General features: G+C 42.9%; 1 protein-coding gene across 9 annotated transcripts in view; it reads right to left on the bottom strand.

The window, feature by feature from the left end:
- RCBTB2 (RCC1 and BTB domain containing protein 2) overlaps positions 1-12,297 on the bottom strand; it is a 49,639-nt gene that overhangs the window by 2,369 nt on the left and 34,973 nt on the right. For 5 of the 9 annotated variants that reach the window (XM_039218024.1, XM_039218017.1, XM_039218020.1 and 2 more), the window contains 7 exons: positions 11,747-11,889; positions 9,947-9,982; positions 8,841-8,906; positions 5,829-6,019; positions 5,189-5,315; positions 4,395-4,534; positions 641-771 (listed from right to left, as the gene is read on the bottom strand). In XM_039218024.1, the coding sequence (XP_039073955.1) occupies positions 641-771; positions 4,395-4,534; positions 5,189-5,315; positions 5,829-6,019; positions 8,841-8,906; positions 9,947-9,982; positions 11,747-11,889 (834 nt within the window). The remainder of the gene's footprint in view (positions 1-640; positions 772-4,394; positions 4,535-5,188; positions 5,316-5,828; positions 6,020-8,840; positions 8,907-9,946; positions 9,983-11,746; positions 11,890-12,297) is intronic. The other 4 variants (XM_039218023.1, XM_039218025.1, XM_039218019.1 and 1 more) reach the window with 3 other exon arrangements.

The following is a 12,297-nucleotide window of genomic DNA, read 5'->3' as shown; positions in this document are numbered from 1 at the left end:
ATTATAAGCAGTGCTACAGTAAACTTAGCCTTTGAAGCTAAATCTCTGTCCAAATCCATGATTACTTCCTTAGGACGAGTTCCTATAAGTACATTCCTTAAAGCTTTCAATACATTTGGTACCAGGTGCCCCCACAATGACTGCCCCGATTCACACCCTTAGCAGCTATTCAGAACACCCAATATTCTGAACCTGCATTATCTGTAAGAAAACATTCCCCAGTTTCACAGATGAAAAATTATACCTTATTTTCATTTTTCACTTATTCATAAATCCATTTTGTTCTGTGGTCCATTTTAGTTCCATCAAACTGCTAATGTTTTCTTCTTGTTTTCTAAGAACTATATGTTAACTATGGTAAATGTGCCTCACTATATGTTGCAAATATTTTCCCCACTGTGTCAACTTTATACTTGTCTTGGTGGTATTTTTTGATGTCTAGATATTTTTTTCTTTCTAAAATCAGACCTATCAATCCTTACCTTTATGGCTTCTTTCTTGGAGCTCCACCGTAACGTTATATAAATGTCCACCTTTTCTGGTACTTTTAGTTGATTTACTTGAGTTTAGTTTAATGTATGAACTAAACACCTAACATTCTCTCCAGAAGGTCAGCTAGTTGAAAGGATGCTTTTCTTACCTGAGCATCATACTTTACAGCAGCTGAAAGCAGGGCAATGGCATTCTCCTCACAGATTCCTTGCTTGATAGTTTGTTGACAGAGTTTTTTCAAACGATTTTCTCTATAAAATGTAGCCAAATCAAGTAATCCTGGCAGGAAGAGATTTATTAGGGGAAGTGATTTCAAGCATCCTGATTAAACTCAGCCAACCCTTCAAGAGATGATTGTGACATTATTTGGAATATAATCCTTAAGGAAGAGCTGTGTAAAATAAAGACTTGTGCTGACTCTGAGTGTGTGGTTCTACCTGTGAACACAGTTGATCTGAGCAAATATGATACACAAGTAGCTGTGAAAAGGCAGGCACACAGTGAAGATGGCTTTCATATTTCTCCTGTGAAGGCTTCCCCCACATGGTCACTTGTTCTCCTGGGTCATTTCCATCAGCACATGCACATGCTGGAATAGTGCCCATACTTTCAATGAAGAAAAAAGAGACACCTTTCATGGACACATGTCTGTCTCCCTTCAGTCTCCCCCATTTCTCTGCAAACCTAGGGAACATCCTGTTTGCTGCCTCCATTTTCTCATTTCCCATTCTCCCCCTAGGTCATTCCAGCAGAGTCCCATCCCCTCCTCTCCCAAATGTCATGAATGCTTCCGTGGAGCCAAATCCTAGGGGCCGTTGTCTGGTTTGATCTTACTCCACATTATACAGAATTAGATATGGCTGGTGATGCTTCTCTTCTTGAAACCCATTACTGCCTTGTATTTTTCTTCTCCATAGTTCTCTTCGGTCTCTTGGCTGGGCCATTTTTCCTAACTTCCAAGTGTTCTGAGTGCTCCAGGGTTCAATCCTCAGATTCTAACTTCACTTATTTCTCTAAGTGACTTCCAGCACCAACCCCTGCCCCCCCCCCCCCCAGTTTAAAATACCATCTATAAATAGTGAGGATTCCTGTTATATTATGTTACCTACTTTCACATAAGTCATGACGGAGTGATAAACACATATAAGTTACGGATATGGCTATCTAAGTCTCCATCAAGGGTTTGTTAATTAGCATACAGAAAAATACTTTGTGAAAATACTTACGAAAGGAACTATGTTTGGATACAAGGTTTGGCTAGAAGCACTGTGAGGGTCCTCCTGCCCTGCCATCAATGGGATGAAGCACCCTGAGACCAGCAGGCCCTGTGCTCGGAGAGGCACACTCACTAGTTCTACATCCAGTCTGGGTTGTCGCCTGATCAAAAGGTTAGCTGAATTCTCTCTTAGAAAATCATCACATCTACATCAAGCTAATCTTCCCTGCAAGGGACAAAAAGAGCTGGGATTTCATCAGTCTTAAAATACCACTATTTTTGCATCCATCTGCCAATGCATCTTGCACAGGTGGGAGGGCTGGGTTGCAAACCTGTTTTCATTGTAATGTGACCAACACTATCAAAATTATAGAGGCAAGGCTTATGGCCCAATGGAGGATACTGAAATCTTGAGACCTGTGATGGCTCATTTGTTTTTGGTCCTCAGCAACTCCCAAAATCCTCTCCCTAGCCCCACACCCTCTTGAGCTGCAGAATCACATAAATGTGTACTCCTGAGCTGCCCTAAGAGAAGATCGTGCCCTGATCCCCTGTTCAACACAGCCCAGATCAGCATCTCCTCCAGGCACAGCCTTCACCACAGTGGCCAAGGAGCCAAGCATCCACTCCTAGGCCACACTTTGGTCACTGGGGACTCTGGAATTCCCTACCTAGTTGGCCCTGAGGCCCTTTACATGTACATTTGCTCCCTTTCCTGCCCATGCAACTAATGTGCAGATGCCCAGCCCCAGTGGTTGCCCAGGTGGATGGAGCTTGGCCATGCAAGCTGGGGTATGCCCATATACCCCTTTGTGATGCAGGGTGCAGCTGGTGATGGGTAAAGAAAGATGGCAGGCCCCAAGCCTCCAGATATCTTCCTGTGCAGATATCTAACAAGCAACTCAAACTCCTGTGACCTCTCAAACCCAAGGGCAAAACCTGTTACTTTCCATCTTCCTCATCTTATTGAATGATAGTTCCATTAACCCAGCAACTCAGGCCAAACAGCTTAGAGCCGTCATTACTTCTGTTTTCCTCACACCCCACGTGCCATCCGTGGAAAAATCCCATCTTTAAAATATATCCAGAATATGATCTCTTTTCAACACCTTCACCGCTATGCCACCCTATCCAGGGGATCATCACCTTACACCTGAACCGTCACAACTAAGCAAATCACATCACTCCTGTCAAAGAAGCTGCTATGCCTCGCGTCCCGCTCCCCCAACTCAGTCAACACAAAGACCTGTTCTCCCTTTCTTCCTCAACCACTTGCCCCAGCCTCTCATGCAGCTGGGGTATGGCCTTAGTCACCTCTGGTCCATGATCTGGAATAAGTGGAACTTCAGGACCCTTCCTTAAGAGACACTGGGATTTGCCCTTTGCCCCATCCTCATTATCCCTTCCTCCATCCTGCTGGTAATGCAAATGCAATCCTGGACTGTGAGCACAGGGGCCACACATGGGATGCCCTGCACTGTCTCTTTGTTGTGAAAGAGAAACTAGCCTGCTTAAACCACATTTTTAAAAATGTTGCTGTCAAAGCAAATCCTAAATAACATGAGCCTCATGCTCTAAACCTTCCAAGGCTTTCCGCCACACCAGAAATAAAATTTGAGCTCTTCACCATGGCCCCCAAGGGTAGTCATGCTCCTGCGCACATCCCATTGCCTGACCTAATTCTTACCACACTGAGTCTCACTTCACTCCACCCACGCTGGCCTTCTTCCTCTTCCTCCACAAATCTGTGCCTGTATCAGACCTCTGCACTCACTGTCTCCCAGGGGGCTGTTCCCTTGGGTATCTGCATGGCTTCTCCCTCTTGCTTCCCCCAGCAATCTGCTCCCTGCACTTCCTCACGGCTTCCACATATTTGCTTGTTTAGGGCTGGTCTCCCTCATCTGAACACAAACCCCCAGAGGCAGGGCCCTAGTCAGTCTCCTGCACAGACACTGAGCAGAGCTGTGGCACATCCTGGGCATGGACACTAAATCGTTAGTGGAAGGAAGGAAAACCGTAAAACTTCAGAAATCAGATTCTTGTTTACCTGAGGTAAACTAAATGCTGATCTGGTAAAAAGTGATACTGGATTTAAACATGTGAAATGAAAATTTAATTTAAAAATCTGAGGGCTGAGCTGTTTCTTTAGTTCCTTGTAGAAGTAATTCCTTAATTCTGTGTGCCATCGGCCAACAATATTGCTGACATCTGTGAACTAAAATGTACTGTGTCTGTTACTCTGCACCTGATGATCTGTTTGGCTTTTTTACTGCCCATACCCCTGAGGGGCAGGGAACACCCCACACTACCTTCAGGACAAAAGGCCCCAGAAGGCCCACAGCATTCTGTCCCAAAGCCATCTAGAGGGCAATTCCCAGTTAGGGAGACCAGCAGGGCTTATTACTACTACGTGCCTTTCACCTTCTTTCTAATGCAGACATCTCAGGGGCAGCTGGGGTGGAGGCCAAACAGTCGCACACATTCCTTACATAAGGCAATTAAACCTACTCCACACTGCTGATGGTTTGAGATCCGCCAAGTCACCCTCTGTATGAAGCAGTAACCAGGGAAAAGTGTGAGTTTGACACACAAAGAGAGAACTGTGTGTGATCCCCCCACGGCCACTTCCATTCTGCCAGTTACTCAGCACTGTGCCCCTCTCTTGGGAGAGTATGGTGGCGATTACCTACTGCCTCCTCAGGGGGAAGGCTGATGCTGTCTGTATACAGGTATTCCAGGAAGGCTCGGTAAACAGGATACGAAAACTCACTCATTTCTACGATATCATCCTCGTTGTCTTCCAATGAGGAACGAAAATGCTCACACCTGAAGGAAGAAAGGAGCATGTGAGGCCCTAGCTTCTGGGTGAGAGCAGCCGAACCTCCTGAGGGGGACATCCTCGTAAGGCTTCAAGGGGAACTGACAAGGAGAAAGGAAACATAGAGCACGGCACAGATTCTCCTCACATTCCACACCTTTTGTGTCCCCCTCTGGGTAGTTGGAAGTTTACTGACCACCACTTATTGGACGAGGCTGCAAATGCAAACCAGCTGTAGCAGAGCTGACTCCGAGGTGTCATTGCTGCACAGTGCGTGGGGAGCAGCATTTATGGAAACCAGGTGGTTTCCTCCTGTTATGGGTTGAATTGTCTCCCCCACCCCAAATTTGTATGCTGGTGCCCTAATCTCAGAATATAACAACTGGAGAAAGGATCTTTCCAGAGGTAATCAAGTTAAAATGAGGTCATCAGACCACCAGCCAGGTGTCTAAGGAAGCCCGCAGCCCTTACTCACTCCCCCACGGGCCCCTGATAGTTCTCGTTTCCCATGTACCGTGCTTCCCCACTGCATTGCACGCTTGCAAGGCAAAATCAGCCTTAACGATTTTTTTTGTAATTACTGAAGTGTCTCCCATAGTTCTGTGAACACTTAGAAAATGATATATGTATTTATTTCAATTCTAAAATAAATAACTCCTTACCTAATTTTGAGAAGGACTTTATGTGCATAAATGTACTTTCCATCCACCAGGAATTTCAGGTCTGCAGTGTTGGGGTTGTCAAATTCCCTCTTGAGCGACTCGGCCACTGTCAGGTGATCATCAGGTTCTACAGAGAACACCAATGTTTCTGGGCTTAATGACAGACATAGGAGAAACACAGGCCAGAATACAGCATTGCTCCTGCGACACTCATGAAAATACGCAAAACAAATGGCCAACTGAGCAATGCTTTTTTCCCCTCTACAGATTTTCACATCTCTGTAATCATTAAGGGTAAGAGCCGCACACACATCTCCTTATAAACCTGGCAGAACAACTAAAAAGTCCCAAACCGCCCCCGTCAATGAAATTTTTCAATGTTTGAGTAAATAGACTAGTTAAAAATAAAGATAATCATTTTCCGGGAACATTAAAAATGCAGTCAAATAAAATAGCTTTTGGTTTAGTATGTGATGCTGGTTTCTGATACTTTCAAGAAAAATTAATCCGTCAAATTAGTTTCCTTTCACAGGACCCATTAGAGAGAAATTAGATGCTGCTGCACCTAAAAAGTCCTTACTATCACAATAAAAGCACCAAGGTTGTCAGGCTGGCACCCAAACAGACGAAGACCGCTCACCCACAGACAGGAGGCGCCACGTGACGGCAGGAGTGGCGAAGCAGGCGAACACGTCGTCGGTGCAGGAGAAGTGGGTGAGGTGAGGCAGGACCACGGACTGGCCCCGGCACTGGCCCCACATGTACACGTGCCCGCCCTGGGTCTTGGCAGCCGACGTGTGGGCCGAGTGGCAGGCCGCAATCTCTATAATTCTAGGTTCACAAATAAATACCAAGTGAACATGGTAAACAGGAGAAGAAACAAGTTGATCTCTCCTTCCTTTAACTTTAACGGATTTAAAAAACAAAAAAAGATTTAAATCAATTTTAATCAATATTTTCAGATACCAAAGCCAGTTATGTAGGCTATCCTCCAGTGGCACAACTCATTAAAATCTACTTGTCACCACTTGTAGCCAGTAGGCCTACAAAAATATGTACTGTCCCATTGTGAAATGCAAGAACAACCCAAGGGTAGAGGCCAAAACAAACAAATAAACAAAACAGTGATCTAATTTTTTCTTAAAACATGACCTAATGAAGTATATAATAAAGACCTGGGTTACTTAACCCTGGCCTTGACCCAATATCAAGAAATATTTTCATCAAAACTTTACCAATTTTACTGTTAGATGGAACATACTGTGGGCCACCCCAACTCACACTGCAGAGAGTAAGGTTAGTAGTTCTAACTCACTGGACTCTCTCTTCGAGAGCCCAAGAGCGCAGTTTTCTGATAAGTTCACAATTACCAGGGAGGCAGTTCTCAGAATACTTCCTAATAGAAAGCCCTGTTTTTTTGTTGATTTAGAAATAATTAACTTTCTCTAAGAATAAGCCGCTGTACAGATTCACAAAAGATAGTAAACTATTTTACCCTAAGTGAGTTTGCCATCTTAATTTTGCCCACAGCAGGCAATGGTACCAACATCCTCAGTGACTTAGGCTCAGAGCTTCAGCGTCATCTTTGACTTCTCCCTCCTCACTTTTTTCAGAATATCAAGTTGGCAAATAACAGATTCTCTCTTTGTAATTTTCTCCCATCTGCCACCACCCTAGGTCAGGCACACCCCATATCTAGACCAAAGCCAACAGCTTCTGTGTTCTCCCTGCCTCAGACTCTCTCTTTTCTGAACCAAATCACACAAGGCTGGCAGGTTAACAATCCTCTGAAAACATTCATCAGTACTTTCAAACCTTCAGTGGCTTCCCACAAGATTAAAATCCAGATGTGTGACATCAAGACCTTCCATAATTTGTCTTGCACCTCTATCCAGCTCTCTTTCAAATCACATTTACCTACATACCCTATGTTCCAAAACAGATGTACTCACTGCCCTCCAACATTTTTATTCACAAAGTCCTTGTGCAGGAATGCTCTTTTCTTTCTCTCTGCCTTAGAAATCCTGCCCATCTTCCAAGGCTCAGCTTAAACGGCCCCAGAGGAAGAGGTCTCTGGCTCACCTGCACTCTTGCCATTTATGCCATCCACACCACTCCAGCCTGCCCCTTATCTTCTCAGGGATGTATGTCTTACCTACTCAGCTAGTTACAAGATCCTGGCAGGGTGAATTACTGGCTTATTTCTCTAAGTGTCTCTCCCCAGTATGGTATCTTATGAAGAACAATTTTTAGGTTATTTTATGGACTAATTGAGAAAGGCACAATAACACAGAGCAACTGAGGGATGGGTAAGACCCCACTGACAGCCTAGCAATTGGAGGGTGGAGACATCCCTCCACTGCCTGTTTTAACTAGACATTTCCCAGACAAGGAAGGAAGATGGTCATCATACAAGCTGAACTGCTGTGGTGGCTTGGCTCAGAAAGCTGAAGTGTACAGTTTTCATGTGCAGTCTAAGTCATTCACTGACTCATTCAAGGGCAGTTCTCAGCTCTTGAAGATGGGAGTACTACACAGGAAGCTCTGATGTACCGCAGTGGAGCCTGGCTGTCGGGGTCAAACACACCGAGGGACCCACCCTAGCTCTATCACTAGGCAATGTGACTGCGGGAATGTTCCAGAGCCTCAGTCCCATCACACTGCAAGCTAGTACATACAAGTTAAATGATAAAATGTTAAATACCAAGGACAGTATCTGGTGTACAAATAGTAGCCAGCAGTAGAGGTTTCTTAACATATTTACTATTTCTTGGCATTTTAAGTGACAAAGCCTCCCTCATGTAGAGACTACATTTCCAGTGATCAATTTGGACAGTAAGACCTTTCCTGTTTGCATGGCCAAGTCAGTGAATGGGCCCAAACCTCTAATATGTGCTTTATAAAAGAATTTTCCTTGCCCACACAGGGAAAATAGTCAATCCTATTTGGCTTCTCAATAAATATATCTTTCTCAATAAAGAAAAACGTGCAAGGAAATGGAATAAAGGCATTTATTCAAAGAAAAGGCATCTACTTTTACCATCTACCCTCGCACATTACAGCAAATGTGAGAGGGCAGAAACACACTTCATTTTACATGGCTTGCTGCGAGGGGCAGGTCACAGGGCTGCAGGCCAAAAGCAGCCTATGAAGGCCAAGTACTTAAAATCTTATCATTTATTTTATCTTATAAAAAAAAACAACTGAGGAGAGCAGGATTCAGGTAGCAATCCTTTCATAGCCTTGTGAGAAGTAAATGAAATCAGCTACCCAGTGCAGTGCACACCCAAAACCAGTTACTTCTGATGACTAAAATGTTTACCAGTGGCTGCAGAAACTCCGGAAAACCACTTAAAATCACAGATAGCCTCTCTCTTCCCTAATGATGTTCTATGAAAAAATCTAACTAATGGGAACACAACAGTGTCCTTCTGGGCTCAACTACCTAGCATCAGAAAACCAAAATATTTTAATTCCTGCATTCACTTCTGAAATATCTTTACTAGCCTCCATGGGAAGGAAGTAGCCTTTGCCCTTAGGGAGGAGGAAACCCTGCTTCGTGGAGAAATGCTGGAACAGACACAGCACAGGGGTCAAGATACAGAAGCTGTGGGGCACTGGCCTTGCCTCAGCATGGCCTTGTGAAGTTTACCTGGAACACCTAGCAGCACACGGGAAGTCAGGGGTGGGGCACGGGCTTGGCTGACGGCAGCAGCTGCTACAGGAACAAGAGTGGAGAAAGTTTAGAGGGAACCTATAAGTCTGTTTGGGACCCAACCAACTGCCAACGCCTCCTGCTGTTTCCTAAGGTCATCTGTTCCTAAATCTGATTCATACCAAGAAGCAAAATTCTGAAGCTCAGATTTTCCAGTCTAATATGCAACAGATGATGACCATAAACTGAGCTAACCTTTACTGTCAGGATGCCTGGCATATTTCACATTTTATTTTGTAGCCATGCTTAATGAAAAAAACAGGCACTAGACATTCATAATAAATGAGTTTTGTGTCACCTCAATGGAATGATCCCCAACAACCGTCGCTTAATGGCTGTGAAGTACTAGAAATGAAAAAGGAGAGAGTGAGGAAGAATATAAAACAGGAAACAATGAGGAGAAGAAAAAGGTAATTTGTGAGAGAGAAGAAGAATGGAGAAGAAATAGTGATAATAAAAAATTCCAGAGCAATGATTCCCAAGCCTGGTTTTGTAAGAGACCAACATATTACCAATTATCTCAAGGTGTCACAAAATTCACAAAAAATCAAGGCAAAGTTAGCTTTAAATCAATTTAACTTCAAATATGCTTTTATGGAACTTTAAGAACAAAGACAAATGCTGGTAAATCAAAGTACTGAGACTTCTGAAAGATTGGGAATTACTGGGTTAGAGAGAAGAGAATCACTTTAGTCATTAAAATTACTTTAATGTGAACATAAATTGCTAACAAATGTTATTAGCATTCTTCATCATAAGTAGACCTCTGCGGGAAGTAATTTAAAAGGTTTTCCTTGGGTTGTCGTTTAAGCAAAGGATCCAATGTACACAGATTTTCACTTTCCACTCTGTGAACAGGTAACCAGGACCTGAAGATCCACCCCACCCTAATATTCAATTCTTTTGTTTCTAATTAGTCAAACTTCCCCGAAATGGGCCCCAAGAGTCAGAAGTGAGTTCTTGAAAGATAAGTCATAACATATCTGCAAGTTTCAGTCGCTGAAAAGGGTGGATACATGCAAAACAAGTCCCAGCAGACTTACAAATTCCTCCCTCGCAATATTGGTGTGATGGAGAGCCTGCAAGCTCAGGGATTACCACAGCAAATTCAGGCATGGAAAACAGAAAAGCAGGAGTATCTCATTCAAAACATTCATCCATGACATCTGTAGCCAAAATAATGATTACATGGGCAACAGCAAAGGTGCAAGTGTGTAGCTATTTCCACTTTTTTGGATTTATAAATCAAAATTTGAAAAAAGATAAAAAGTTTTTAAAAACCTTATGTTTTTAAAATAGACAAACAAGCAATACTCTCAAGTACCAGGTAAGGAGTTGGCACACAACATAACTCCCCTGCTCTGCTTTTCTGCCTCTGTTTCCTTCTCCCCCAAGATGTCTTACAATCTATCAGGCCCAGCGTGATGGGAGTTGGAAGACCTGGTGCTCATCCTGGGATGACCAGGGACCAGCAGAGCGATGTGGGCCAAGCTGCTGGTGGGCACACAGCAGTGGATTTGGCAGGTCTGGGACAGAGTTAAAATTTATGGAAACTGTGACAGCACCATCAAAATGGTAAAGTGCCACACAAATGTGTTGTTTTTATTTCCATGACACCTTTATTTGATCCTTTAAACTTCTTTATTGTTTGTCTAAATACTAAATGTCCCTACTGACCAGACTTGCTACACTGAGGCATTTTCGTGATTGCTCAAAGCCTCAAGACTGTCCCTTCTCTTTTCATTAAGGAGCTCTGAACTACCTATAAGGGGGATGACCATGGCAGGGATGCATACATCTAGTACATTCCCACCAGTTCCTGACCTCCATTCCCTTTCCTCCTCCCCAGTCCTCAAGAGGTCCAGTCTTATTCTAAGATTTTGGGAAGAATAAAACAAAAATTGGTTTGTTTTTTTAAAAAACTATTTAACACAGGTTAAAATTAACCAGGTTTATAATACATGAAAATCAAGGGGGTTGAAAAAGACAATTTGGTTCTTCACTTTTATTGTTAAAAATTCCAACAGGATAATACGAAAGAATTGCATATAAATGTAAGATAATCTATATATCCATATACTTACTTTAAAATCAGATATATCAAAAATTAGTATGTACAATAAAAATGAAAATAGAAGTATTAATTCCTACAATAATTACAAACCTGGTTTAACAGACACAATAATGAAATATTTTTGTCCCACAGCACCGTGTCAAGAAATAAGAGTGAAAAGGCAATGCTATGGCCATGTTTGAGACATTCAAAAGGTTTTCAAAAGTAGTAGGCTAATTTGGGAGAAAATTCTGGATATGTTAATTACTTGACACAACCTTGCAAATGATTGGGCAAAACTAAGGCTTAATTTTCTAACCACTATACTCTGCCTCATAGTGATAGCTTGGGAACTAAAATCATGAAGTAGTCTTATCCTTTCAACTGGCACATTTTACACACAGCTGAGTGAATGGCTTTGTATCCCATCTGAGGTACTTTTTGCTTTTCTAAGCCATAGAAAATTGACCTCAAGCATCATCAACTTCCTCTTAAGAATGTAAAACAAAAAACGAGGAGGAGGAAAAGGTAATTTGTGAGGGAGAAAGATAATGTAGAACAGCTACTGGAGGTTTAGTCCTTGTTGTTTTTGTAGAGTAGCTGAAATAGGGGTAAATGAAAGTAGAGTATTTAACATACAAACTCCCCAAGACAATTTTAAAAAGGAATGAATGCTCTGGTAAAAGAATATTCTAATATTAGCAGTAAGTTCCCCACAATTCTGTATCATGTCCAAATTCTGTTTAATCCCAAAAGAACATGCAAGTTGTTTTGAAAATGCATGTATTACCTGTCCTTTTCCACAACGACAGGTGCAGGATAGGACTGGTTACTTTTATTGCCAGTGCCCAACTGGCCATAAGAATTTGCACCCCAAGCATACACTTGGCCTTCATCTGTTAAGACTAATGTGTGTGCATAGCCACAGGCAACCTGGAAAGAGAAAAACCAAAACCACTTAGGCCTGCAAATATGCTTTCAGGAGACAGGTTAAAAATCAAAGATGTACTCAAGACTGGCCAACATGGCAAAGAAGTACAGCAATCTGTACTTCCCATGACTCTCAAACAAAGAAGGGCTGAAGCCAGAGGACTTTGAACTCCAAGAGTCTATGAGGAAAAGAGACTGAGTCTACCAGAGAGAAACCAGGACAACCTGACGAACCAAAGCTGGGTGACTGAGAACTAGGGGAGATAAAATGGGCCATAGGCATGAAGGGGAGGGATCCCCTTCTGCAGAGAGAAGAGAAAGAGCAGCTGGGGAAGCCTAGGACTATATCTGGACAAAAGAAGGACCTCTGATCGGGACAGAGAAGGATCCCATCTCTAACTGCAAGGCTTT

This window comes from Hyaena hyaena, unplaced genomic scaffold (assembly GCF_003009895.1).
Source record: "Hyaena hyaena isolate Hyena2069 unplaced genomic scaffold, ASM300989v1 scaffold_728, whole genome shotgun sequence".
Classification (NCBI taxonomy): domain Eukaryota; kingdom Metazoa; phylum Chordata; class Mammalia; order Carnivora; family Hyaenidae; genus Hyaena; species Hyaena hyaena.
Note: the sequence above shows the minus strand (reverse complement) of the source record. Positions and strands in the feature narration are given on the sequence as shown.